Source organism: Procambarus clarkii, chromosome 43, assembly GCF_040958095.1.
Source record: "Procambarus clarkii isolate CNS0578487 chromosome 43, FALCON_Pclarkii_2.0, whole genome shotgun sequence".
Lineage (NCBI taxonomy): Eukaryota > Metazoa > Arthropoda > Malacostraca > Decapoda > Cambaridae > Procambarus > Procambarus clarkii.
Window position 1 is genome coordinate 7,113,565 of NC_091192.1, and position 26,315 is coordinate 7,139,879.

At 42.9% G+C, this 26,315-nt stretch overlaps 1 protein-coding gene across 3 annotated transcripts in view; it reads left to right on the forward strand.

Annotated features, from left to right (window-relative positions):
• LOC123755738 (uncharacterized) overlaps positions 1-26,315 on the forward strand; it is a 136,331-nt gene that overhangs the window by 28,544 nt on the left and 81,472 nt on the right. For all 3 annotated transcript variants that reach the window (XM_045738483.2, XM_045738487.2, XM_069300016.1), the window contains exons 4-5: positions 5,435-5,597; positions 14,359-14,486. In XM_045738483.2, coding sequence (XP_045594439.1) covers positions 5,435-5,597; positions 14,359-14,486 — 291 coding nt within the window. The remainder of the gene's footprint in view (positions 1-5,434; positions 5,598-14,358; positions 14,487-26,315) is intronic.

Consider the following 26,315-nt stretch of genomic DNA (forward strand, 5'->3'; position numbering starts at 1 on the left):
AAAGGAGGAGATGGCTGCAGCCAAACAAACCTACCACCAGAACCAAAATAGCAGAAACCCCTGCTCTGGAGGAGAGCATGAAACTCCTCGACCCGACCCCAAGAGGCCAATGCCAACAGGAAAGGAGCCTTAGAAAAACAGTCCTGAACTGAAGGGGCCACCACAAACCTAGGGGGAAGAGAGAAAAGAGACACCTGGTCCAAGGACCAGGATGGCTCAGGCGATGCATGAGCAGGCCGTAGGTGAAACAAAGTATGAGAAAACTTGTAGAACAGAGCAGAAGTAACATCCACCCCAAACGCAAGCTGCAACGGCTCTACCAGCACCGCATGATGTGAGGCGAAAGGCATTAGGCATCAAATAATGGTCCTGAAAAAGCCAAGAAAGAAAGGACAAAACAACTCGATCTGAAATAGACGACAACCTACTAAGGGAGAGAAAATGATGAAAAGAACACCAGGAAACTTCATACTGTTGCCGAGACGAAGCTTACAGGTGGGACACAATCAACGAAGCCACCCGATCACCATACAATTGGTGATACACCCATGTCAAGAAGACCAGACACGAAGAGCATATGAGTAGATCAAACCAGCCATGTACCAGACCAACCGGATCTGCTGAAAGTGGCGGAGCCACAGAAAACACCTTGGGTTCAGACACCGAGCAAGCCGCGCCTGAAACCAAGGCTGAGCTGGTCACCAAGGGGCCAACAGAACTACTCTCCCCTGGTAAGTCTCCAACTGAGCCAGGACCCAAAGCAACAGCTGGACCGGGGGAAAGAGGCACAGGTAACCCCACCTCGTCCAGTCCTGCCAAAAAGCGTCCACAGTGACGGCTTCGCAATCAGAGAAGGGCGATACATACACGGAAAGATGCTGGAACCACGCCAACATGTAGGGGCCCACATCCAGGAGTCTGTATGTCTGGCAGAGCCAACCGAAGATGTTGGTGTTGCCCGCCCATTCCATGGACAGGGAAATGAACCGAGACAGGCCGTCCGTGAAGACGTTGGACACCTCCTGGGGCCTGAACCGCACTGAGAGCCAAAACCCCGAGAATCCAGCTGACGAGTCACTTGAAGCGACTAGTCCCAAAGAGCCAAGGACTGAAGAGAACCCTTGCAGCTTAAGCAATGAACCACCTGAGTACAGTCTGAATGGAGCCTGATTGTTGAACCCTGAGAGACCCGGACCCTCTGAAGCAACAGGCAAACTGCCTCGAACTCCTGCACCGTGCTGTGAGCCCGACAGAAGGACGGAGCTCATCGCCCCTGGCCAGCCTGGTGAGCATTAAGCCCCAGCCTTTACAACTTTATAACAACCAGCCCAACATATACAACTTTAACAAGGCAGCCGATGCTCGAGCCACCAAGACAAGCACACCGGATGAAGACCTGACACCCAGCGCCTCCACATCCTCCTCAAGCCAGTCTGAGGATAGCTCAAGAAAATAGAAGAAACGCAAGACCGAGGCCAAATAGCCATGGGCACGCAAATCCTCAGCTATCAAGGAAGCCGAAAGGGGGGAAAATGTGCACATGCAGCTGCACAATGCCAACATCCCAAGGAAGAACGGGCAAACAAGCACGCAGTAAGGCGCTCAAACTCGGCTTCCCCAGGTATACTTGCTTAACAGAAGAAGTCTCCTGCCACTCAAACGTGCAAGTCCGACAAAACCCATGCCACGCCCCCAATGAAATGAAAGGGCAGTCTGCCAGCCAGGAAGACCAGTACCTCGTAACACACCCAATAGGCGAAAGTAGAACCGAACTCAAAAGAAAACGGATCCATCACTGACACGGAATCTGCTGCAAGAGCCTCTCGAACCTCCCTGGTGAGATTCGAGAAGTTGAAAACCTCCGGAAAGAAGGAACTGAAGAACCCAAGGGAACTCGGAACCGAACCCAGGGAGGAGCCGAACCCAAAATCATACTCATACAGGAAAAGGGGGTTAAGAAAACCCCTCCCCCCTGCAACAACAAGCCCCGCAATGAGGGTACCACCACCGAAGTGGGGTCAAATGAGGCCCAGGCCCCCCAAGTCAACTCCTCACCAGCCCCAGAATCCTCCACACCAGGATTCGAGGCAGAGCCATCCTTCATCCATCCAGAGCCATCTAAACCCTGCCCCGACTCTGAAACCCTCAGATGTTTGAGAGCCGGGAGCAGGGGGTTGGGGTAGAGAAGGATAAACACCAACTGGAGAAGGACTTGGGGAGCGCAGATGAAACCAAAATCGAAGCGACTAACTTCCCCAAGTCCGGGTCCCTATAACCCAAACGGGACTGCCTTGGGGCATCCCGGGTGAGCAACCAACCTAGTGCGCTACAGCAACCAACACCTTGCATGCAACGTCGAAGTCGTCTGTACCCAAACATCAATATCAGTGGAATGGGTAAACTGGAGTATGAACAAGGAACTCGACTCGCAAGACTCTGGGTCAAAGGTGTCATTGACCCAACAGGCAGCATGACAGATGCAAAACAGGTAATTACCTAAGTGTAGTTACAGAATGAGAGCTACACTCGTGGTGTCCCGTCTTCCCAGCACTCTTTGTCATATAACGCTTTGAAATTACTGACGGTCTTGGCCTCCACCGCCTTCTCACTTAACTTGTTCCAACCGTCTACCACTCTATTTGCGAAGGTGAATTTTCTTATATTTCTTCGGCATCTGTGTTTAGCTAGTTTAAATCTATGACCTCTTGTTCTTGAAGTTCCAGGTCTCAGGAAGTCTTCTCTGTCGATTTTATTAATTCCTGTTACTATTTTGTACGTAGTGATCATATCACCTCTTTTTCTTCTGTCTAATAGTTTTGGCATATTTAATGCTTCTAACCTCTCCTCGTAGCTCTTGCCCTTCAGTTCTGGGAGCCACTTAGTAGCATGTCTTTGCACCTTTTCCAGTTTGTTGATGTGCTTCTTAAGATATGGGCACCACACAACAGCTGCATATTCTAGCTTTGGCCTAACAAAAGTCATGAACAATTTCTTTAGTATATCGCCATCCATGTATTTAAAAGCAATTCTGAAGTTAGAAAGCATGCATAGGCTCCTTGCACAATATTCTTTGTGTGGTCCTCGGGTGATAGTTTTCTATCTAGAACCACCCCTAGATCTCTTTCTTTATCAGAATTCTTTAAAGATTTCTCACATAATATATACGTTGTGTGGGGTCTATGTTCTCCTATTCCACATTCCATAACATGACATTTATTAACATTAAATTCCATTTGCCAAGTGGTGCTCCATATACTTATTTTGTCCAGGTCTTCTTGAAGGGCATGACAATCATCTAAATTTCTTATCCTTCCTATTATCTTAGCATCATCTGCAAACATGTTCATATAATTCTGTATACCAACTGGTAGATCATTTATGTAGACAATAAACATCACTGGTGCAAGAACTGAACCCTGTGGTACTCCACTTGTGACATTTCTCCATTCCGATACATTGCCTCTGATTACTGCCCTCATTTTTCTATCAGTCAGAAAATTTTTCATCCATGTTAGAAGCTTACCTGTCACCCCTCTAATATTTTCCAGTTTCCAGAACAACCTCTTATGTGGAACTCTGTCGAAAGCCTTTTTTAGGTCCAGATAGATGCAGTCAACCCAGCCATCTCTTTCCTGTAATATCTCTGTGGCTCGATCATAGAAACTGAGTAAATTCAATACACAGGATCTTCCAGATCGAAAACCATACTGTCTGTTTGATATTATATCATTTCTCTCCAGGTGTTCTACCCATTTAGTTTTGATTAGTTTTTCCAATACTTTCACTATTACACTTGTCAATGATACAGGTCTATAATTGAGGGGGTCTTCCCTGCTGCCACTTTTGTAGATTGGAACTATGTTAGCCTTTTTCCACACATCAGCTACAACTCCTGTAAACAGGTATGCCTGAAAAATCAGTTCAGGTGCACATTCTCTCAGAACCCATGGTGAAACTCCATCTGGACCAACTGCTTTGTTCTTTTTTAGCTCCTTGAGCATTTTTTCCACTTCGTCTCTAGATACCTCTATGTGCTCTATGTTGTTCTCGGGAATTCTTGTTGTATCTGGTTCCCTGAAGATTTCATTTTGTACAAACACACTTTGGAACTTTTCGTTTAATGTTTCGCACATTTCCTTTTCATTTTCCGTGAATCTATTTCCCATTTTCAACCTCTGAATATTATCCTTTACGTGCAATTTGTTGTTTATGAATTTATAGAATAGACCTGGTTCTGTTTTACATTTGTCTGCAATTCCTTTTTCAAAATTTCTTTCTGCCTCTCTCCTCACTGCCGTGTAGTTGTTTCTCGCATCTTTGTATCGCTGGTATGTTTGGGGGTTCGGCCTCTTCCTGTATTGATTCCATTTTTGTGTCTTTTGGTCTCTGGCCCTCTCTCACTTTCTGTTGAACCAATCCTGTTTCCTAGTTCTGCTTCTCTGTTTTGGTATAAATTTTTTTGTGCCTTTATCATATATTTCACAAAACCTGACATACATCTCATTCACTTCCTTGCCTAGCAAGAAGTCTGTCCAATTATACTCACTAAAAATTTTTCTAAGGTTGCCATAATGTCCTCTCCTAAAGTCAGGTTTTTTAATTGCATCGACTGTCATATTTTCTTCCAGATTATAACGCATTGCATACTTTATTCCCAAAAAGACATGGTCACTCTTACCCAAGGGAGGAAGGTACTGAATGTCAAATATTTCTTCCTCCTTCCTGGTAAATATCAAATCTAGCATGGAGGGAACGTCCCTTTCCCTCATCCTCATAGCTTGTTTAACATGTTGATACAAGAATGTTTCCAGGATGAGGTCTACAAATTTACAGGTCCAGAAATCTTCTGTTTTAGCTTCACATGCTTCCCAGTCTATGGATTTCAAGTTGAAGTCACCGACTATCAACAGTCGTGAACTATCGTTATCCGCTCTCGCTATGATCTCTCTCATTATTGTCATAAGACCTTCTCCTTTACTATCTAGCTCCTCCTTTGACCATGTGCTGTTTAGCGGTGGACTATATACATTTATGATCATTAGTTTATCATCCTCATGGCTGATCTCTAGTGCTATTATGTCAACTTCTTGTGGATTGGCAGTCATTATTTCGTTCACCTTTAGGTGTTCTTTCACCAGCACAGCAACGCCACCGCCTTTCCTGATTTTTCTGTCCCGTCTCCAAATTGAGTAGCCCCTTGGGAATATGACCTCATTTAAAATAGCATCTTCAAGTTTTGTCTCCGTGAGTGCAACAATGTCTGGTGTCTGCAGCTGTATTATATCACTTAACTCCAGTATCTTTGATCTTACTCCATCTATGTTGGTGTATGCAATCTTGAGGAACTTGTTCCCCCTCTTCTTATTTTTCACTCCCTCTTTCTCTAATGTTTATTGAATATAATTTATGTATTCTATCCATTTTCTTTCCCCAGAAATATGATTTAACATTAGAGGTGATCGATGAGCAAAACAAGGAAAGTTTTCTTGTATGGGAACGTGAGCGTGATGGACAGGCAACTCATTCCATAACAGCTGAGAAACTCAATGTATCCTGCATCTTCAACACTCACACAGCTGAGGGCTATCTGGTGGAGGGTAAGTAGTAAAGCTTATAATAATTAATGACTAAGTAAATGTTAATCAAGTAGATTAATGTAGTAATTGAATGTGCAGAGGGGAAGGAAGAGATTGTTGGAAAGTTAATGCATGGACTGTGATAATTAGAGAATGGATGTTGGGAATTACCTAAATTTACCTGAGGGTTACTATCTACAGTGGCCTTCATGAATGAAAAGGAAGTGTGTGCTACACTAAATGATCAGTTCCAAAGTTTCTTTGTGAAAAATGAAGTTTTCAGACAACCTGACACAATACAAATTACAGATAATAAAATTGAGTACATAGAGGTGTCTTGAGACGAAGTGGAAAAATAGTCAAGGAGCCAAGTAGGAACAAAGCACTTGGTCCAGATAAGGTTTCACCTTGGAAAAATATTCTGAGAGAATGATCATCTGAGCTTAGCACTTCACTTCAATTTATTTTCCAATCATTTTTGTTTACAGGAATCTTGGCCGATATGTGGAAAATAGTAATAATAATAATATATTTATTTATTTATTTATTTATTTATTTATTTATTTATTTATTTATATATATATATATATATATATATTTATTTATTTATTTATTTACTTATATACAAGAAGGTACATTGGGTTTATGAGAGTACTTATCATTGAGGTTTTTACATTCTTGCAAAGCCACTACCATGCATTGCATTTCGGACAGGTCCTTAACTACTGTGATGCGCCGAGTTTATTGTGACATTCCCCCTGTGCGGTTAAAATGAAGTGTTTGCAATTTTTTTTATCTTTGTAAAATGATAAATTCCCTTCCGTGAACACGTACATGTTAAAAAAAATTAAAAAATTCCACTTACTTTGGCTGTGGGGACATGGAGAAGGGCTCATCACGGGCTGGTCACCCGTGCGTGAAGCTCCCAGAGGCGGTCACACATGCCATTCAAGCACCGCAAATTGCCACAAATATATTTTCATTTATTTGTTCTATTTATTTAAATGCGTTTTTTTTTTTTATCGAATATGATGCATATTTGTGTCCTTTACAGTATGTATACAGTAAAACGTTCATAATGCTCAATGGAACTGTGATACATATGTCGATAATGTGTCCACAATTAATGTTTATTGTCAATATTACTTGTTAAAAATTCACTAAAATTACACTATGTACAGTTTCACACACTATTTACACAGTAACACACTCTGTATTACACACTCAATACAGTACTTAGGAAGTGAGTGATAATCAATGAAGCAGTCCATGGTACACAGCGAGACTTCACTCTCGTTGCACCAGGTACAGGTAGATTTTTGCTTCCTGTTTCTTCATTCTGAGTGTTTGCAAATAACATACTCACATACACCCTTGGCTTTAGTACCTGTAGGTGATATGTAGCCAAGCTTGTGAAATGTAAGGTAGTCTTGAAAAGATTATAGGAAAAGATCAATTTGTATGGTAGTCTTGAAAAGATCGCTTTGTAAGGTCCCCTCGCTGGAAGAGATTCAGCAGCAAGAGCTTCATTTGGGGCTAGTCGCTTCAAGTGGCTCGTCTGCTGGTTTCTCAGGATTTGGCTCTCTGTGCAGTTCATAGTTGGAGGGTGTCCAACATCCTGGTAAACAGCTTGTCTTGGATTATTTCCCTGTCCACGGAATGGATGGTTCACACCTACTCCTTCAGTTGACTCTGCCGAAGGTAAGGGCTTCCGAAAGTGGACCTCTTCGTGTCGGTGTGGTCTGTGTGTCTCCCGATAAATGCAGCGCCCCTCCATGACTGCGGAGCCTTCACAGTGGACCCCTTTCAGCAGGACTGGTCGAGGTGGGGTTTCCTGTACCTCTTCCTCCCAGTCCAGCTGTTGCTTTGGGTTCTAGCTCAGTTGGTGTCTTACCACGGGAGAGTCATCCTAGTGGCCCCTTGGTGGCTGGTCCAGCCTTGGTTTCAGGCGCTGCTTGCTCGGTGTCTGAACCCGGGGCATTTTCCATGGCTCCATCTCTTTCAGCAGATCAGATCCCGTTATTGGTAGAGTTGGGGAGGTTATATCATTGATAACTTCATCACCAAGGCTGTCTGTCATTAAATTATGAATGAATATGGTTCAGAGTATATATGATCGAATAATTAAAATGTGGAGAGAAATTATATTATTGCAGACAGTATTTTTTCGATTAGGAAGATCACATGTAACAAATCTACCATACTTAGTTTTTATATTAGAACCACAGAGATTTTACAGGTAAGAGATGGTTGGATTGACTACATTTATCTGGATCTAAAAACCAGCATTGAATGTAATTAAAGGCCAATTTCTGGGTGAGTCCTGGTGATTTCCTGAAGCAATATGCTGTGATGGTTATCATCGACTGGGGTCACATCAACCATAGAGTTCTAGAGTTCTTTCTCCTTAGTGGTATGTGACCTGCATACATTTCTAGTGCTACTGTGTCTATTTTCTCAAGGCACTGGTTTAAGTTTGCATTATCTAGCTTTCTTTCCCAGCATATTTCTTTGAGGAATTGGTTTATTGATTCCCAGTTAATCTGTTTGTTATTGAAATTGAATTTGCTGAATTCTACTCCTCTTGGATTTGAGACTGGCTGTACAGGTCTATTGCCCATGCAGTTTTGAAATTTAAATAAGTTATGATCTGAGGTTAACATGTATTTGTAATCAGTATGTCCCAAGTCAGTTCATCATTGTTTGTAAAAATAAAATCCAAGGTGTTTTCTTTCCTAGTTGGTTATACTATTTGCTGGTTTCAGGCAAATCTGTCACGCATTTTGCAAGAGGCCATCTGTATGTTCTCTTAAACTGCTTCCTGGGATTCTCTGATATAACTGCCATATGTGGCATTTGCCACCTTTTTTCATTTTAGGTACTGTAAGTTGAAGTTGCCAAGCAAGATGATATTTGTGGGGCAGGGTTTTGTGAGGTTTTCTGAGTGCTATTCTGTTTTTGTAAGTTGGTTTTTAAGCACTGCACTGCACAGAGTGCCTTAAGGCACCCGATCAGGGGGTGCACAGAGCACCATATGGTGCTTTTAGGTATAGGGAGCGATTCAAAAGTCCTGTAGATACACGAAGGGGCTTACATCATTTACCTCATGACTCTTGTAAACCGACGCCATCTAGAAAAAAAATTGTTAGCATCTGTGCTGGCTGTGAGAGCCTTAGTACTGAGAGAGCAACCAAGGCTGGCACATGCAGCAGGAGCTCACCGCACTGCTGTGTAGCGAGGGGCCAGAGCACCACATAGTAATAATGAATAAAATAGATAACTTAAATTATTTTGCACTGATAGTGTCATAGATGATCCTGATTGTGATAAAGACTATGTACAATGTTCAGATATCAGTGAATAAAATGTCAGCTATGATATTTACAGCATGAGGTACAAACACAGCACCCAGCCATTGTTTCCTGCATCTATGCATCATGAAACGATCTTATGTTCCTTCACTATTGTTCATTTCCTTATGGAAATGGATTCATATTTGGGATTTTGTGAAATGTGATATTAACAACAGTTTTGTAGCTAGTCATAGTGAGATGTGTAAAATATTGGAGGCATTGTGTTGCATCATGTGACTGCTGGCTTCATCTGTGGCACGATGCTGTGTTTTGATTTCATCACCACACCCACCAGAACTGTTTATTAGTTTGTTACAGTGCATATTAATGTTGATAGTGATATATAATGTACATATATAATGTAATAACAACAGGAACACTGTTTGGTTGATCTTAGAATATAATATTGTGTCATCATATATGAGCCCCATATTTTTTAGAATAGCAGTGTTCCACACATTTAACTATATAAATTCCACATATCCACATTATTGAATAATATTACTGCAAAAAACTAGGTATAAACCATTCACAGACACTGAAATAATTATGTAAAATGTATTTGGGGCAGTCTTTGCCACACTCCTCTGTAGGTTGCTAGACTGACCTTGGATTGTTGTTGAGTGTATATAAGCTCTCAACACATGATCTTTGTGGTTCATTATGGTGCACAAAAATGTAGATAGGTATATACAATGTATATATTATTAAATATGACCAAAAAAGTAAGATTAATAATTCTAACACGAATTTTCTCAATGTTTCTTATATTTTTTTCACTGTTGATGGTAACTGAAAAATCAATTCTCCAAAATTCATTTTTATTTCTAGTCTGACGCGACACTTGAGCGCGTTTCGTAAAACTTATTACATTTTCAAAGACCTTAGTTTACACACACACAACTATAACTGAACAGAGCTTAAACATCTTCGATTTTTTACCTGCATTTGAGTGAGGTGATATGTTACAACAGTTTTGGATGAGGTGAAAACAAACTTTCAACACAAGACAGAACACGAAACAATGGGTATAATATTTTGTAAGTTAAAGGGAAGAGTGGAAGTAACTGCAAAGGGCCTATTGGCCCATATTTCTTGATGCTTCTATATTGGTACGAAGTTTTGAAGTGGGTAGAATATAGTTGTGCATTAATTGGCTGTTGATTGCTGGTGTCGACTTCTTAATGTGTAGTGCCTCACAGATATCAAGCCACCTGCTAAAGCTGTATCTATCGATGATTTCCCTGTTTTTTGTTAAGACTTCTGTGGTGATTGTCTGGTTGTGGGAAGAGATTATATGTTCCTTAATGGAGCCCTGTTGCTTATGCATCATTAATCGCCTGAAAAGAGATGTTGTTGTCTTGCCTATATACTGAATTCTTTGAGGCTTACAGTCCCCAAGTGGGCATTTGAAGGCATAGACGACATTGGTCTCTTTTAAAGTGTTCTGCTTTGTGTCTGGAGAGTTTCTCATGAGTAGGTTGGTCGTTTTCTTGGTTTTATAGTAGATCGTCAATTGTATCTTCTGATTTTTGTCTGTAGGGATAACGTTTCTATTAACAATATCTTTCAGGACCCTTTCCTCCATTTTATGAGCTGAGGAAAAGAAGTTCCTGTAAAATAGTCTAATAGGGGGTACAGGTGTTGTGTTAGTTGTCTCTTCAGAGGTTGCATGGCGTTTCACCTTCCTTCTTATGATGTCTTCAACGAAACCATTGTAGAAGCCGTTGTTGACTAGGACCTGCCTTACCCTACAGAGTTCTTCATCGACTTGCTTCCATCCTGAGCTGTGGCTGAGAGCACGGTCGACATAAGCGTTAACGACACTCCTCTTGTACCTGTCTGGGCAGTCACTGTTGGCATTGAGGCACATTCCTATGTTTGTTTCCTTAGTGTTGACTGCAGTGTGGAAACCTCTGCTACTCTCCATGACTGTTACATCTAGAAAGGGCAGCTTCCCATCCTTCTCCATCTCGTAAGTGAAACGCAACACAGAATTCCGCTCAAATGCCTCCTTCAGCTCCTGCAGATGTCTGACATCAGGTACCTGTGTAAAAATGTCGTCAACATACCTGCAGTATATGGCCGGTTTCAAGTTCATGTCGACTAAGACCTTTTGTTCGATGGTACCCATGTAGAAGTTCGCAAACAGGACACCTAGGGGAGAACCCATGGCGACCCCATCTACTTGCTTATACATGTGCCCATCCGGGCTCAAGAAGGGTGCCTCTTTAGTAATGTATATATACAGTGTAATAACAGCAAAAACACTGTTTGATTGATCTTAGAATATGATATACATGTCACATATATGAGCTCTATAATTTTGAGCATAACGATGTTTCACACACTGAACTATATAAATTCTTCAAATTACACACTTTTGAATAATATTACAGCAAAAAAAACAGAAGCAAATGAGAGACATTGAAATAATTGTGAGAAATTATATTCGCGGCAACTACCGCCCCATGGGGAGGTGGGGGCGAGTGTCCCTGAGCACATCATCGCTCAGCGCCCATAATTTGCTCAACTTTTTAGGTCCATCACGACTAAAGTATGTCACATACAATATTTTATTTTTGTTTTCCATGATTAACCACCGTGCTGCGCGGAGTTTATTGAGAAATTCCCCCGGTGCGCATGATATGAAGTGTTCCCAAAAAATTATTTTTTCTTTGTAAAATGATAAATTCCCTTCCCTGAACATGTCTATGTAAAAATAAGTACCAAATTCCACTTACTTTGGCTGTAGGGACGTGGACAAGATGCGCTGTGACGTCATCAGGGCCTGGTCCCCCGTGTGTGACTCGCCCAGACACGGTTGCGTGGGCCATTCAAGCACCGGGTGTTGCCACAAATATATTTTTAATTATTTGTTTTATGTATTTCCGATGCGGTTTTATTTGTTTTTTATCGTATATGATGCATATTTGTGTCCTTTACAATATGTATACAGTAGAACATTCATAATGTTCCATGGAACTGTGATACATGTGTCAGTAATGTGTCCACAATAAATGTTTATTGTCGCAATATTACCTGTTAAAAAATCACAAAAAATTACAATATGTACAGTTTCACACACTATTTACACAGTAACACACTGTATTACACACTCAGTACTTCGGAAGTGAGTAATAATCAACGAAGTAGTCCATGGTACACAGCACGACTTTGCTCTCAGTGCACCAGGTACAGATAAATTTTCGCTTCCTGTTTCTTCATTCAATGTGCTTGCAAATAACACACTCACGTACACCCTTGGCTTTAGTACTTGTAGGTTGTATGTAGCCAAGCTTGTAAAGCATAAGGTAGTATTGAAAAGATTATAGGAAAAGATCAATTTGTAAGGTTTAATTTAATTTGTTCCCAGAGACAGGTCATAAGTCAAAAATTCATAAGTTGAAACAAATTTTCCCCTAAGAAATAATGTAAATTGAATGAATTCGTTCCACACCCTCAAAAATATTAACTTAGATACATTTTATACCGAATAACACTACAATACAGTACATATGTATATCTTACCTTGAATTAGGACTCTTGTTGGCGTATGGGAAGACAGTGAGGAGGGGAGGAGAAGAGGTGTTAGTATTTGGAAGGGGAGTCCCCTTCCATTATAACATCAGGCAGTGATGACTTCTCTGGGGGTACACTCTCTGGCACATTTTGCCTGCATAACACTAGGACCTGCTTGTGGCTCACTGCTTGTTTTTCTCACTAAAAAGCTGTCTGGCAAGACTTATATTTTCCTACATTGTAACACTTGTCTGAAGTGAGACATCACATTGTCATAAAAAAGATTACCACAACGGCCTGCTACAGCTTGATTTGGGCGACACTTTTCAGCAAAACTTTGCAATTCTTTCCATACTGCACACATTTTTTTAATAAATGAAGAAGGGACATTCTCCACTCTACATCAACAACCCTCATACCATTTTCATGTTTATGAATTATCTCTTTTTTTCCTCTATTGTCATCCTCACATGTGTTTTTTTAGGTTGAACCTTACCACTGACTTTCTTGGGACCCATGGCATGATATATAATAATTACTTTTATGTTAAAAAAAATGCACAAAAGTACTGAAATTCCTTACAAGCACGATCGTCACTGAGCGAACGTCTCTGGTAAACTGAGGCAGGGTCGGCCATGCCATCAGGAACACGTGCTCGATCGACCCAAACATGTATCAACAAAGGTCGTTAGTCAACGACATGGTCGTAAGTCGACGACATGGTCGTAAGTCGACGACATGGTCGTAAGTCGAGTCACATTTTTTTCCTATGTTTTCTATCACATCTAAAAAAAATAATTCTGGTATCCATGTCTAATTGTCATAAGTCTCTTATGTGAGTTTCAGTCAAAACTGCAAACTTTGCAGTTGCTTTATTTAGGAGACCAGTTAGATAGTGAACTTTGTTTTGCGTGTCTTGATGCCTTGTATGTTAGCAAAAGAAAAGGATGTAACCATGTTTGTGGAAGTGCTGGGTGTTTTACTTGGTGTTAATATATGGGGTTTTGGTAAGGGTGCCACATTGTCTCCTGTCTAGCATTTGACCAAGTTGTTGGTAGAATTTGGACATTTCTCACCATTCTTTTCCTCTTTCTTTTACTAGAAAATCTCTCTTCTCTCATGTTGCTCTCCTTTCTTTCATGGCTTATTCTTGATCGACATCTCATGCAGAATATTGTTGCCTTGCATTTTGCTATGCTGGAGGAGCTGCTACAGCTTGCTTTCTGTGTTGATACTTCCTCGGCACCATTTTGCAAGCTTTCTCGTGCCTTATTTCACCTCTGGCTTGCTCACGTGCTGTCTGAGCCTGCCTGGTTTTTGGACCATGTGCTTGCTTTTCTTTCCTCTTCTCGTTTCACGGTGTCTCCTTCGGTATTTTGATTCTTTTTTCTTAGACTTTGTTTGTTATTTTTCTTACCTCTGGTTGTTGGGTTGGGAAGCATCATGTTTTTTTTTTTACATACTTCACACTTTCCTCCATTTTTCATTTATGAAACATTTACATATATTTTACTGGTTATCCATAGTTAATGAAAATAGGAGGGAACTACTTTGCAGGGCAGAGATTTTTTTTTTTTTTTTGCAGGGATATTCCTGTGTGGGCCCTAAGCCTCTGGCTGGCCCACTAAGGACAGAGAGATATTGCAGACCTCCAGTAAACCAGCTGACTGCTGCCTCCATGAACCTCCAAGAGGTGTAGATGTTTACACCTCTTGTTTTTTATACAATATCTCACTTTAGACAAACTATCACACCAATTCTAAGTCAATTACTACATACTGGAGATCAGGTTTGGTACAAAGTACTGTACTGTATATCTCTTGCTAAAAATCTAGTAACAATGCCATGCAAATAAATGTTATCAGAAGTTCCATATTCACTTTTGTCATGATTCCTTTCTATTGCAGGTGTCAAATGTGTTCGTTACAGTTCTCTGCCTCAGAAATGTTTCTGCACCTCACACTTCTGTCGCCCATATGTTGCTGTGAGCACCCTTCTCAATCATCTTCGTACTCAAAATGCTACTTCCACACAGGTGAGCTTTTTTGGTTTCATTTTAATTATTTTTTCAGTTTTGTACTAACCACTGAATTTTTTACCTGAATTTACCTGAGGGCCACTATCTCACTGTTGACCACAACGAGGACAGGAAGCTGGCGGCTTGTCGGAGGTTCCCCTATTTATCTTGATTTTATTGAGCTGGATTTTAAAATTCAGCTGTGTTTTGGGTTTACATTTTCGGTGGGTAGGCAGTTCCATGGGTTTATACCCCTAAGGATGAAAAAGGCATCTCATGTTTTCTGTCCTGTATTGTGGCATATTGAGCTTGAAACTGATGCTGCTTGTTTGTGTTACATCTGACCTTCTCAACATGTCTGGACCTACATCCTCCAAATTGTTAATTATTTTACAAGTTTTGATGAGATCAGCCCTGTCATGTCTGGTTTTCAGTGTTGTTAGCCTGTGGCCTTCAACTGTTCCTGGAATGAGTTGACTGAATTCTGAAATGATTTTTGTTGCCTGGTGTTAAACATTCTCCAAAGCAGCTGTACTATTCTGAAGATGAGGTTTCCATGCTTGGATACAATAATCCAATCACCAGAGATTTTTATGGTTGGAAAAATTTCCTTCTTTTCCTTAAAGTTTAAGGTATGTTTGATTATTCCTAGGTTTGTTTAGCTTGTATCTGCTGCTCCTACCAGCTGTGTAACTTTCAGTGAATGGTGGATTTTGACTCCAAGGTTATTTTCTTCATCAATCTGCTGCAAGGTAATGTTATTAATTTGGTAGTTGTGATGTGGGTTATTATGTCCCTCATGCAAGATCTTGCATTTTTGTATAAATTAAGGGGCCGGATTACAGTAAATTAAAAGTTGTTCAATTTCAATCAAACTTTTCTGTGGAGAGCTCCTACTGTTCCTTGGAGCTTATCGGGCCAATGTACATTTATTAGACCGGGACATTAGTTATGGAGTTCAAACCTACCAGGGGCCAGTGCCAGAACCTGTCCCCTTCAGAGGGGTTTCAGGGAGCAATGGCCCTAGAAAACCCCCTTGTGGTTGGGGGTTTTCCTTATCTGCCATCGACCGGGATTAGGCACCCAGAATGGTAGGCATAACAAAACAAACCCCACATGGTAAGAAACTAAAACAAAAAAATGAACAGAGAGGTAGAAACTCCCTACAATCCCAAGGAAACAAGCAAACATCACAATTTACTGCCGCACTGATTGTCCGCGCAGCCCTCCCCGCCCCGAGAGGGGTAGGGGGGGCCCTGGACCTCACCGCACTGGCTGCCTAGCACCAGTTCATAAGCTAATGTCAACCGGGAAAGACGCCTCTCTGGCCTCAGTTTCCTAGGCGGTGTTTGCCTTCGTGACGTTCACTGCTGTGTGTTGTGTTGTGCGGTGGCCAGGTGTTCATCATCAGTGCCGGGGCTGCATGTGCTTAGGGGCTTCCTTCCCTAAGCGCCCTGTGTGAGTACTGCCCCTGCGTGACCGGGTTATCTTCCCTGGGGCATTCGGGAACCATTCCTGTAGAGGTTCTTGCTGCTCGGCTTTTGCCTCGCCCATGAGGCCAGCTGGGGCTTGGGGGCCCTTGTTTGACCTTGAGTAAGGACTGGTAATGTGCTGGTTAGGGTGTCAAGGTGTTGCATGGCCTGCCACCTACGCGGCGACCGGTTCCTGTTGCCTCTGGAAACGATGTACTTTTGCTGGGATTATCTTTTGTTTTTATTTTCTTTGCCTGGTGGGGGTCTGCCTGGTGTGGCTATAGTTCCACTGGTAGTGTTTGGTGGCCCTCTGCTAGGCCCCCCCATGATTGTACACGTCACAGGGGTTTTCAGCGTTGCATTTACCCCATATTAGCTTGGGTGTTTAACCGGTTAGCAACACCTTGCCCGGGCTTCCGGTAGCAGTCAGCCTACGGGCCCTGGAAAACCCTGTCGGGGTTCGGTGGGCCACTGGATGTGTCTTCTGGGTACCATCCCGTCTTGTACGGGTTCGTTGGTTGCTGTGCCCTTGTCTCAGGGTGACAGTCGGCAATTTTACCTCCGTCATGCTGCCTGTTGAGTCACTGTCACCTTGACCCAGAGTCTTGCGAGATGTGTTCAGTGCTTGTTCTCCAGTACTATTCTGATGTCCTTACTGTTCAGAATACAGGCGGCATTTGGGGTTTTGGGGTCTGGGTAGGGTTTAGTTGGATCCGAGACTTGGGCGACTTCGGGGGCTGCCCCGTTCAGGTTGGGGATGGAGGTTTTTGAGCCTGATCCTCCTGCAAAGTCTTCTGGGTCTTACCAGTGGTCCTTTCTTTGCTGCCTTTCCTCTGGACTCTTCTTATTAAGGGCAGAGGGCGTGGAGTATAGCTTTGCCCTGGGGCCCTTCTGTTGCAGGTTCCCGGGGCTGTGGGGGATGCCTGCTAGCAGTTCTGGGACTGTTTGCTCCTGCCTGGGTTTTCTGCTTCTAGGCAGGGTTTTTCGTGCCTCTCGTCTGCTTACTTCCCACATTTGCTGGCGTCTTTTCGGATCTATTGTGTCGGTCAGGGCTCCATGTTCTGGTGCTCATTTTCTTTCTGCGGGTTGCTTCCCCGCTTGGCCACCGGCGGCGCTGCGGTTTGTTTACCTGTGCCTGGGTGTGCGAGCCTTCGTTTTGGGTGAGTTTTTCACCTCCTTACCTTTAAAGACCTTACCTTTAAAGAACACAATAAAGTAGCCATCACAACTGCAAGAAAAATGACAGGTTGGATAACAAGAACTTTTCACACTAGAGATGCTATACCGATGATGATACTTTTCAAAACGCTTGTGCTATCTAGAGTGGAGTACTGCTGCACAATGACAGCCCCTTTCAAAGCTGGAGAAATTGCTGACCTAGAGAGCGTGCAGAGATCCTTTACTGCTAGAATCCACTCAGTAAAACATCTAAATTACTGGGACCGACTAAAGAGCCTAAATCTGTACTCCCTTGAGCGCAGGCGGGAGAGATACATAATAATTTACACGTGGAAAATAATTGAGGGGCTGGTCCCAAACCTGCACACAGAAATAACACCACATGAGACCAGAAGACATGGCAGGATGTGCAGAATACCCCCGTTGAAAAGCAGAGGTGCAACAGGTACTCTGAGAGAGAACTCTATCAACATCAGAGGCCCGAGACTGTTCAACACGCTTCCACTACACATAAGGGGCATAACTGGCAAACCCCTCACAGTGTTCAAGAGAGAACTGGATAAGCACCTCCAAAGGATACCTGATCAACCAGGCTGTGACTCATACGTCAGGCTGCGAGCAGCCGCGTCTAACAGCCTGGTTGATCAGTCCAGCAACCAGGAGGCCTGGTCGACGACCGGGCCGCGGGGACACTAAGCCCCGGAAGCACCTCAAGGTAGGTAGCCTTCAAGGGTGTTATTCTGCTGTTGCCATCTCTTTGCTTTTTTTGGGATGTTCTGCCTGTCTTCTGTTCCTCTGGGAATGCTTGGGTGTTGGTTTTTACACCGGTTTTTGCATTTTTTGTCTGGTTGGGTCTGGGCCCTAGGGTTTGGGCTCAGTGTCCCTGTCTGCTTATGCTTCCTCCCACACCTTGTGTCCCTCAGTTTTCGGTCCGTTTTGACAGTTTCCCTGGGTGTGCTGTGCTTTGCCTTTTCTGTGGTGTATTTCCGTCGGCAAATGTGGTGGTTTGGGCTCCCCCAGGTTCAATTCTGGGTTCCTTTGGGTTCTTTGGTTTGTTCCGGAGGTTTCTTCCTCTTGGGGCCCCCTTTGTTTGTTCGGGGGCTTTTAGTTACCTCGTGTGTGAGCCGGTTCTGCCTTCTAGGGTTCTTGGGTCTTCCTGGCTTGCAGGCTTATCTTTTTGGGTCCTGGCACGTGTTGTGATCGTACCGAGGCCTTAGTTTTTGTTGTTGAGGTGGGCCTTTTGGTACAGTTTTTGTGTTCTCTTGGTGCCTTCTTCGTCTGGCCGGCGCGGTGCTCACTGCCCACTGGTCAGCGGCTTGTTTTTTCTTTTCTTTCTTTATTTTTATTTTTATTTTCATGTGTAATTACCTAAGTGTAATTACAGGATGAGAGCTATGCTCGTGGTGTCCCGTCTTCCCAGCACTCTTTGTCATATAACGCTTTGAAACTACTAACGGTCTTGGCCTCCACCACCTTCTCACTTAACTTGTTCCAACCGTCTACCACTCTATTTGCGAAGGTGAATTTTCTTATATTTCTTCGGCATCTGTGTTTAGCTAGTTTAAATCTATGACCTCTTGTTCTTGAAGTGCCAGGTCTCAAGAAATCTTCCCTGTCGATTTTATCAATTCCTGTTACTATTTTGTATGTAGTGATCATATCACCTCTTTTTCGTCTGTCTTCTAGTTTTGGCATGTTTAACCCTTAAAGTGCGCATCACTTCATATGAAGTGTAAATCGTTTTACCAGTCAACTGCGCTTCACTTCATATGAAGTGTATGGGTACCGCGCACGATTTGAATGGCCCGCGGTGTAGCTGGGGGTCCCATACGCTGCCCAGGGGCTCTAGTAAACAGCGGCCATTTTGAAAAAAAATCCAGCTCACGATTCGATGGCATGGGAGGCCTCAGTTTAGCGAGAGTCACCATGGCGAGCGCACGGTCAAACGCCTCACGGGCACGCACCACTCAGTCCCTCACCCCAGAGCAAATAGCCCACGAATTATTCTCTGAAGGTGAAGAAAGTGTGTTTGACGATTCAGACAACGATGAGGATTATACACAGTTGTCGGGTGATAGTAGCAGCAGCAGTGAAAGTGAGAATGACCGCCATGCCATGGTGAGGCCTATACGCTCTCCCATGCCTCCTCGCCCATTTTCTACCCCAATTCTACCACGACCTCACAGTTCCTGTGGATATTTTCTGTTTGAGGGTGACGAGTCAGAGGGAGGTGACTCCTTTTCTGGGTTTAGTGACCCAGATCAAAGTTTTATTGAGCCTGTGGCTGGTACCAGTGGTGTAACTGGGCGAGAAATTGTCGCGTCAGCAGCATCTCGCCCGGCCAAGCGCCACCGCATGGCACCACATGAGGGACCAAGACCCTCGTGTTCACGTGCACCCACCTCACGTGCACCCACCTCACGTGCACGTAACCGCCGTGCTTCTCGCAGACGGTATTCAGCTCCTGGTCGCCGGTATGCATCGCTTCCTCGCCGTCTTTCCTCTGCATCTCGCAGGACGCCTGGTGTACTTGAGTGGAGTGATGGTGACGATTTTATTCCTAATATTCCTCACTTTGACGATAAAGATGTAGGGATTACAAACCTTTTCCCTAATCAAGGTGAGGACATGGCTGAGATGGAATATTTTACAGCATTCTATGATGAACCACTCATGGAATACATTGTACACCAAACGAACCTGCATGCTGCTTACCTGATTGAGAGGGAAATCACAGAATTTTCACGACTGCAGCGTTGGAAAAATACCACAGTGGGGGAAATGTATGTGTTTTTGGCACACTGTTTGTTGATGAAGCACTGTCACAAACATGCAATAAATGACTATTGGAGCAAGGACAAGACAATACCAACACCTTTATTCGGGAAATATATGTCACGAGACAGGTTTCAGATACTCCTCAGGTGTCTACATTTTGGAAGTGTTCAGGACCGAACACCTGATGATAGACTGTGGCGAGTGAGGCACTACATGAACGATGTTATTGGAAAATTCAGAGATTTTTACGTACCAGCACAGAAGCTGGTGGTTGATGAATCTCTCATACTTTTCAAGGGACGTGTTCCATTCAAACAGTACATTCCCTCAAAACGAAACCGATTTGGCCTGAAATTTTTTGTTCTTTGTGATTGTGAGACAGGATACGTGTTACACATGATTCTGTACTCGGCTAGTGATGTAGACATTCCCGGTAACGACGAACATGGATTCTCGGGGAGTGTAGTGAAGACCATCATGGCTCCGTGGATGAACAAGGGACACATTTTATACACAGATAATTACTATACAAGTCCCTTGCTAGCTCGGTTCTTGCTAGAAAATAGAACCGGATTGGTTGGTACAGTAAAGCCACAACGAAGGGAAATGCCTGTGTTTGACAACGACATTGCAGTTGGTGAGTGTCAGAGAAGGAAAAGTGATAACATTCTGTCAGTTCGGTGGAAAGACAAAAGAGAGGTGAACTTGTTGACAACAATTCATGATGGAACAATGGTGAACAGTGGGAAAGTGAGCCATAAAACAAACGCACCACTATATAAGCCAGACTGTGTTTTAGACTATAATATCAACATGCGGTTGATTGATAAATCAGACATGATGATTGGCACTGCAGAGTGTGTGCGGAAGACATGTAGGTGGACGAAAAAAGTGTTCTTCCATCTTGTGGACATGAGCATGCTGAACTGTTTCAACATGTACCTTGTGAGAACTGGACGTAAGCCCACTTTCCGTGACTTTGTATTTGATGCTGCAATACAGTTATTAGGAAATTTTGCAAAAGATGTCCCAGGTATTCAGCGGCCCATCATAAACCCACTGTTGCAGCATGCTGGTACTCCACGCCTCGCTCACACTGAAGGCTTCCTAGCACACAAACTTAAGTATTTGCCACCTGGTGTGAAGCGTGCAATAGCCCAACGTGATTGCTTGGTGTGTAAAACAACGACACGTAGAGACAAGAAACGGAAGCTTGTGCAAACATGGTGTGAAACGTGTGGTATCCCATTATGTGCTGTCGACTGCTTCAATGACTACCACAGTCTAGAAATCTTCTAAGTGTGCTTCAAAGTGTGTATAGCGTGTGCGAGTATGTAAATATGTAAACATATAAGCAGATAGCGTGTGTGTAAATATATACAAATATAAGCAGAACATACAATATAATAGACTGTAATGACATATTATATTGCCGTAATTGAAAACATTTGTGTGCGCCTGTGTATACTCAAATATGCAACAATTATTGATACAAAATATGTTCATACAGTATTTGAAACACAATTAGTGAAAAAAAATTAGATAAAATGCGCTTAGACATTGTAAATAAATAGCGCGAAAATATATTTGTGGCAACTCTGGCTGTTTGAGGACCGCGCGCAACACCTCCCGGGCGTGTACTGCATGAGCGAACATGCAGATTGTGACGTCATCACCGAGCTTGTCGGCTCTATTGCAACAAAAGTAAGTACAATAGAATTTTTTTTTTATTTTTCCCGTGATCAGTGAACAGAACTTAACAGATTAGCAAAAAAAAAAAAAATTTTTTTTTTTTCAAAATGACATGCGCCTGTGTGGATAGCAGGATATTAGACCCCGAGCATGTTAAGGGTTAATGCTTCTAACCTCTCCTCGTAGCTCTTGCCCTTCAGTTCTGGGAGCCACTTAGTAGCATGTCTTTGCACCTTTTCCAGTTTGTTGATGTGCTTCTTAAGATATGGGCACCACACAACAGCTGCATATTCTAGCTTTGGCCTAACAAAAGTCATGAACAATTTCTTTAGTATATCGCCATCCATGTATTTAACCCTTAAATGGCGCATAGCTATACAGTATACCATTTTACACCCACAGGCGCATACCAAAAAAAAAAAAAAAAATTATTTTTCTTCCTAACCTGTTAATTTGTGTTCACTGATCACAGGAAAAATAATAAAAAAATCGTAAGTGGCATATATTGCCCGCTATAGGGCGGGGAAGTGTGACAAAAATCAGGCGCTGACTGAGCGTGCGTCCCAGGCGGTTTGTTGATCGCCAGCTGTCAGGCCAGAGTTTCCACAAAGAGATAATTACCTGATTATTTCAATGTCTCTGATTTTTTGTAGTTTTTTTGCTGTAATATTATTCAATAGTGTGTAGTGTGATATATTTATATAATAAAATAAGTGAATCATCGCTGTACTCAAAAATATGGTGTGCATATTGTTGATTCAATTATGTTCATCAAACAGTGAACAAATACTTTGTCGGTTATTACACTATATACACAGGTTATATATAAGTATCTGCATGTTTTGTTCACCATGACAAACCACTAAGTTGGTATGCTGAGTGGCAGTGGCAGGCAGTGAATGGCTGCCACTGGCTGCCACTCCCTCACCTCACGTCACCTCACCTGACTTGCCACCATTCTCCACCCACCATACTGTTTTTGCTTTTATATACAGACGTTATATATACGTATTTACATGTTTTGTTCACCATAACTGTACATCTAAGCTTGTATGGTGAGTAAAGGCAGAGAGACGTAGCTACTCACACAGTCAGCTGGTGGCAGACGCACTAATATTTCTCCTACAACAATACTGTTTGTGGTGTTATTACACTATATACACACATTATATATAAGTATCTACCTGTTTTATTCACCATACTTGTACAAGTAAACTGGTATGGTGCCCAAAGACCATCGTGGTCATCAGTAAACAACATGATAAGTCCTGCAGACGACGCTCCTCCCTCAACAAAATGGCAGCTCCCAACCTCCTACTCTCGCTGTTATCTCACACTATACACACGTTATATATAAGTATCTACATTTGTGTTCACCATAGCGAACCACTAAGCTGGTATGGTGAGTGCAGTCAATAAAAGGTGGCCACACACACTTAAAAGACAACACCACCATCCTCCCTCCCACAGCATTACTCCTCCCTCCATGGCGCACAGTGCCAAATATCACCACAATCCTGCTATTATCAGAACCCTTGTCAGTTTTATCACAGTCAGGGGTCTTCTGTAATAATATCATCGCTACATAATAGCATGAACAAGTATATTATGGCATTTTTAGGAGATGCTGTGGTCACAAGCTGAACAGCAGTGCTGTGAGCTCTTGCTGCGTGCGTCAGGCTTGGTAGCTGACTCAATACTGAGGCCCCTAACACCCTGGAGTTTGGCCCACGATTTTTAAAAAAAATGGTGTCTGTTTAAAAAAACCCTGATGAAGGTGTGGTGAACCCCGTGTATCCGCGGGTCGTTTAAATCTTGCGTAGTACTCCAAAGCATCACATGATGCGATGCGCAATTTACTGCAAGTCGGTCAAAGCATCATATGATGCGATGCGCAATTGAAGGGTTAAATGCAATTCTGAAGTTAGAAAGCATGGCATAGGCTCCTTGGACAATATTCTTTATGTGGTCCTCAGGTGATAGTTTTCTATCTAGAACCACCCCTAGATCTCTTTCTTTATCAGAGTTCTTTAAAGATTTCTCACATAATATATAGGTTGTGTGTGGTCTATGTTCTCCTATTCCACATTCCATAACATGACATTTATTAACATTAAATTCCATTTGCCAAGTGGTGCTCCATATACTTACTTTGTTCAGGTCTTCTTGAAGGGCATGACAATCATCTAAATTTCTTATCCTTCCTATTATCTTAGCATCATCAGCAAACATGTTCATATAATTCTGTATACCAACTGGTAGATCATTTATGTACACAATAAACATCACTGGTGCAAGAACTGAACCCTGTGGTACTCCACTTGTGACATTTCTCCATTCCGTGTGTGAAGGTGTGTGTGTGTGAAGGTGTGTACTCACCTAGTTGTACTCGCCTAGTTGTGTTTGCGGGGGTTGAGCTCTGGCTCTTTGGTCCCGCCTCTCAACCGTCAATCAACAGGTGTACAGATTCCTGAGCCTATCGGGCTCTATCATATCTACACTTGAAACTGTGTATGGAGTCAGCCTCCACCACATCACTTCCTAATGCATTCCATTTGTCAACCACTCTGACACTAAAAAAGTTCTTTCTAATATCTCTGTGGCTCATTTGGGCACTCAGTTTCCACCTGTGTCCCCTTGTGTTAAATAGACTGTCTTTATCTACCCTATCAATTCCCTTCAGAATCTTGAATGTGGTGATCATGTCCCCCCTAACTATTCTGTCTTCCAGCGAAGTGAGGTTTAATTCCCGTAGTCTCTCCTCGTAGCTCATACCTCTCAGCTCAGGTACTAGTCTGGTGGCAAACCTTTGAACCTTTTCCAGTTTAGTCTTATCCTTGACTAGATATGGACTCCATGCTGGGGCTGCATACTCCAGGATTGGCCTGACATATGTGGTATACAAAGTTCTGAATGATTCTTTACACAAGTTCCTGAATGCCGTTCGTATGTTGGCCAGCCTGGCATATGCCGCTGATGTTATCCTCTTGATATGTGCTGCAGGAGACAGGTCTGGCGTGATGTCAACCCCCAAGTCTTTTTCCTTCTCTGACTCCTGAAGAATTTCCTCTCCCTGATGATACCTTGTATCTGGCCTTCTGCTCCCTACACCTATCTTCATTACATTACATTTGGTTGGGTTAAACTCTAACAACCATTTGTGCGACCATTCCTTCAGCTTGTCTAGGTCTTCTTGAAGCCTCAAACAGTCCTCTTCTGTTTTAATCCTTCTCATAATTTTAGCATCGTCTGCAAACATTGAGAGAAATGAATCGATACCCTCTGGGAGATCATTTACATATATCAGAAACAAGATAGGACCGAGTGCAGAGCCCTGTGGGACTCCACTGGTGACTTCACGCCAATCGGAGGTCTCACCCCTCACCGTAACTCTCTGCTTCCTATTGCTTAGATACTCCCTTATCCACTGGAGCACCTTACCAGCTACACCTGCCTGTCTCTCCAGCTTATGTACCAGCCTCTTATGCGGTACTGTGTCAAAGGCTTTCCGACAATCCAAGAAAATGCAGTCCGCCCAGCCCTCTCTTTCTTGCTTAATCTTTGTCACCTGATCGTAGAATTCTATCAAGCCTGTAAGGCAAGATTTACCCTCCCTGAACCCATGTTGGCAATTTGTCACGAAGTCCCTTCTCTCCAGGTGTGTTACCAGGTTTTTTCTTCTTCATGATCATGATTGGGCTCATGATCTTCTCCATCACCTTGCATGGTATACAAGTCAAGGACACTGGCCTGTAGTTAAGTGCCTCTTGCCTGTCGCCCTTTTTGTATATTGGGACCACATTCGCTGTCTTCCATATTTCTGGTAGGTCTCCCGTCTCCAGTGACTTACTATACACTATGGAGAGTGGCAAGCAAAGTGCCTCTGCACACTCTTTCAGTATCCATGGTGAGATCCCATCTGGACCAACAGCCTTTCTAACATCCAGATACAGCAGGTGTCTCTTGACCTCCTCTCTCGTAATTTCGAACTCTTCCAAGGCCGCCTGGTTTACCTCCCTTTCTCCTAGCACAGTGACCTCACCTTGTTCTATTGTAAAGACCTCCTGGAACCTCTTGTTGAGTTCTTCACACACCTCTCTGTCAAGTTCAAGTTCAAGTATGTTTATTGAGATAAGCAATAAATACATCTCAAAGGGATAGAGTAGCTTAGGCTATTTCTACCCCCCTAACCTCTCTGTCATTCTCTGTATACCTGTCCTCGCCTGTTCGAAGTTTCAATACCTGTTCTTTCACTGTTGTTTTCCTTCTGATGTGACTGTGGAGTAGCTTTGGTTCGGTCTTGGCTTTGTTTGCTATATCATTTTCAAAACTTTTCTCTGCTTCTCTTCTCACCCTGACATACTCATTCCTGGTTCTCTGGTATCTCTCTCTGCTTTCTGGTGTTCTGTTATTCCGGAAGTTCCTCCACGCCTTTTTGTTCAGTTTCTTCGCTTCCATACATGCCCTATTATACCATGGATTCTTCTGTTGCTTCTCGGATTTTTCCCGTTGGGCCGGGATGAACCTGTTTACTGCCTCCTGACACTTTTGGGTAACATAGTCTATCATACCCCTGTACAGACTTATCTCTGAGGTCTGTGTCCCAAGGTATTTCACTTAGGAAACTTCTCATCTGTTCATAATTTCCCTTTCGGTATGCCAGCCTTTTGATTCCTAGTTCTTTTTTGGGGGAGATAAGTTCTAGCTCTACCAGGTACTCAAAGTT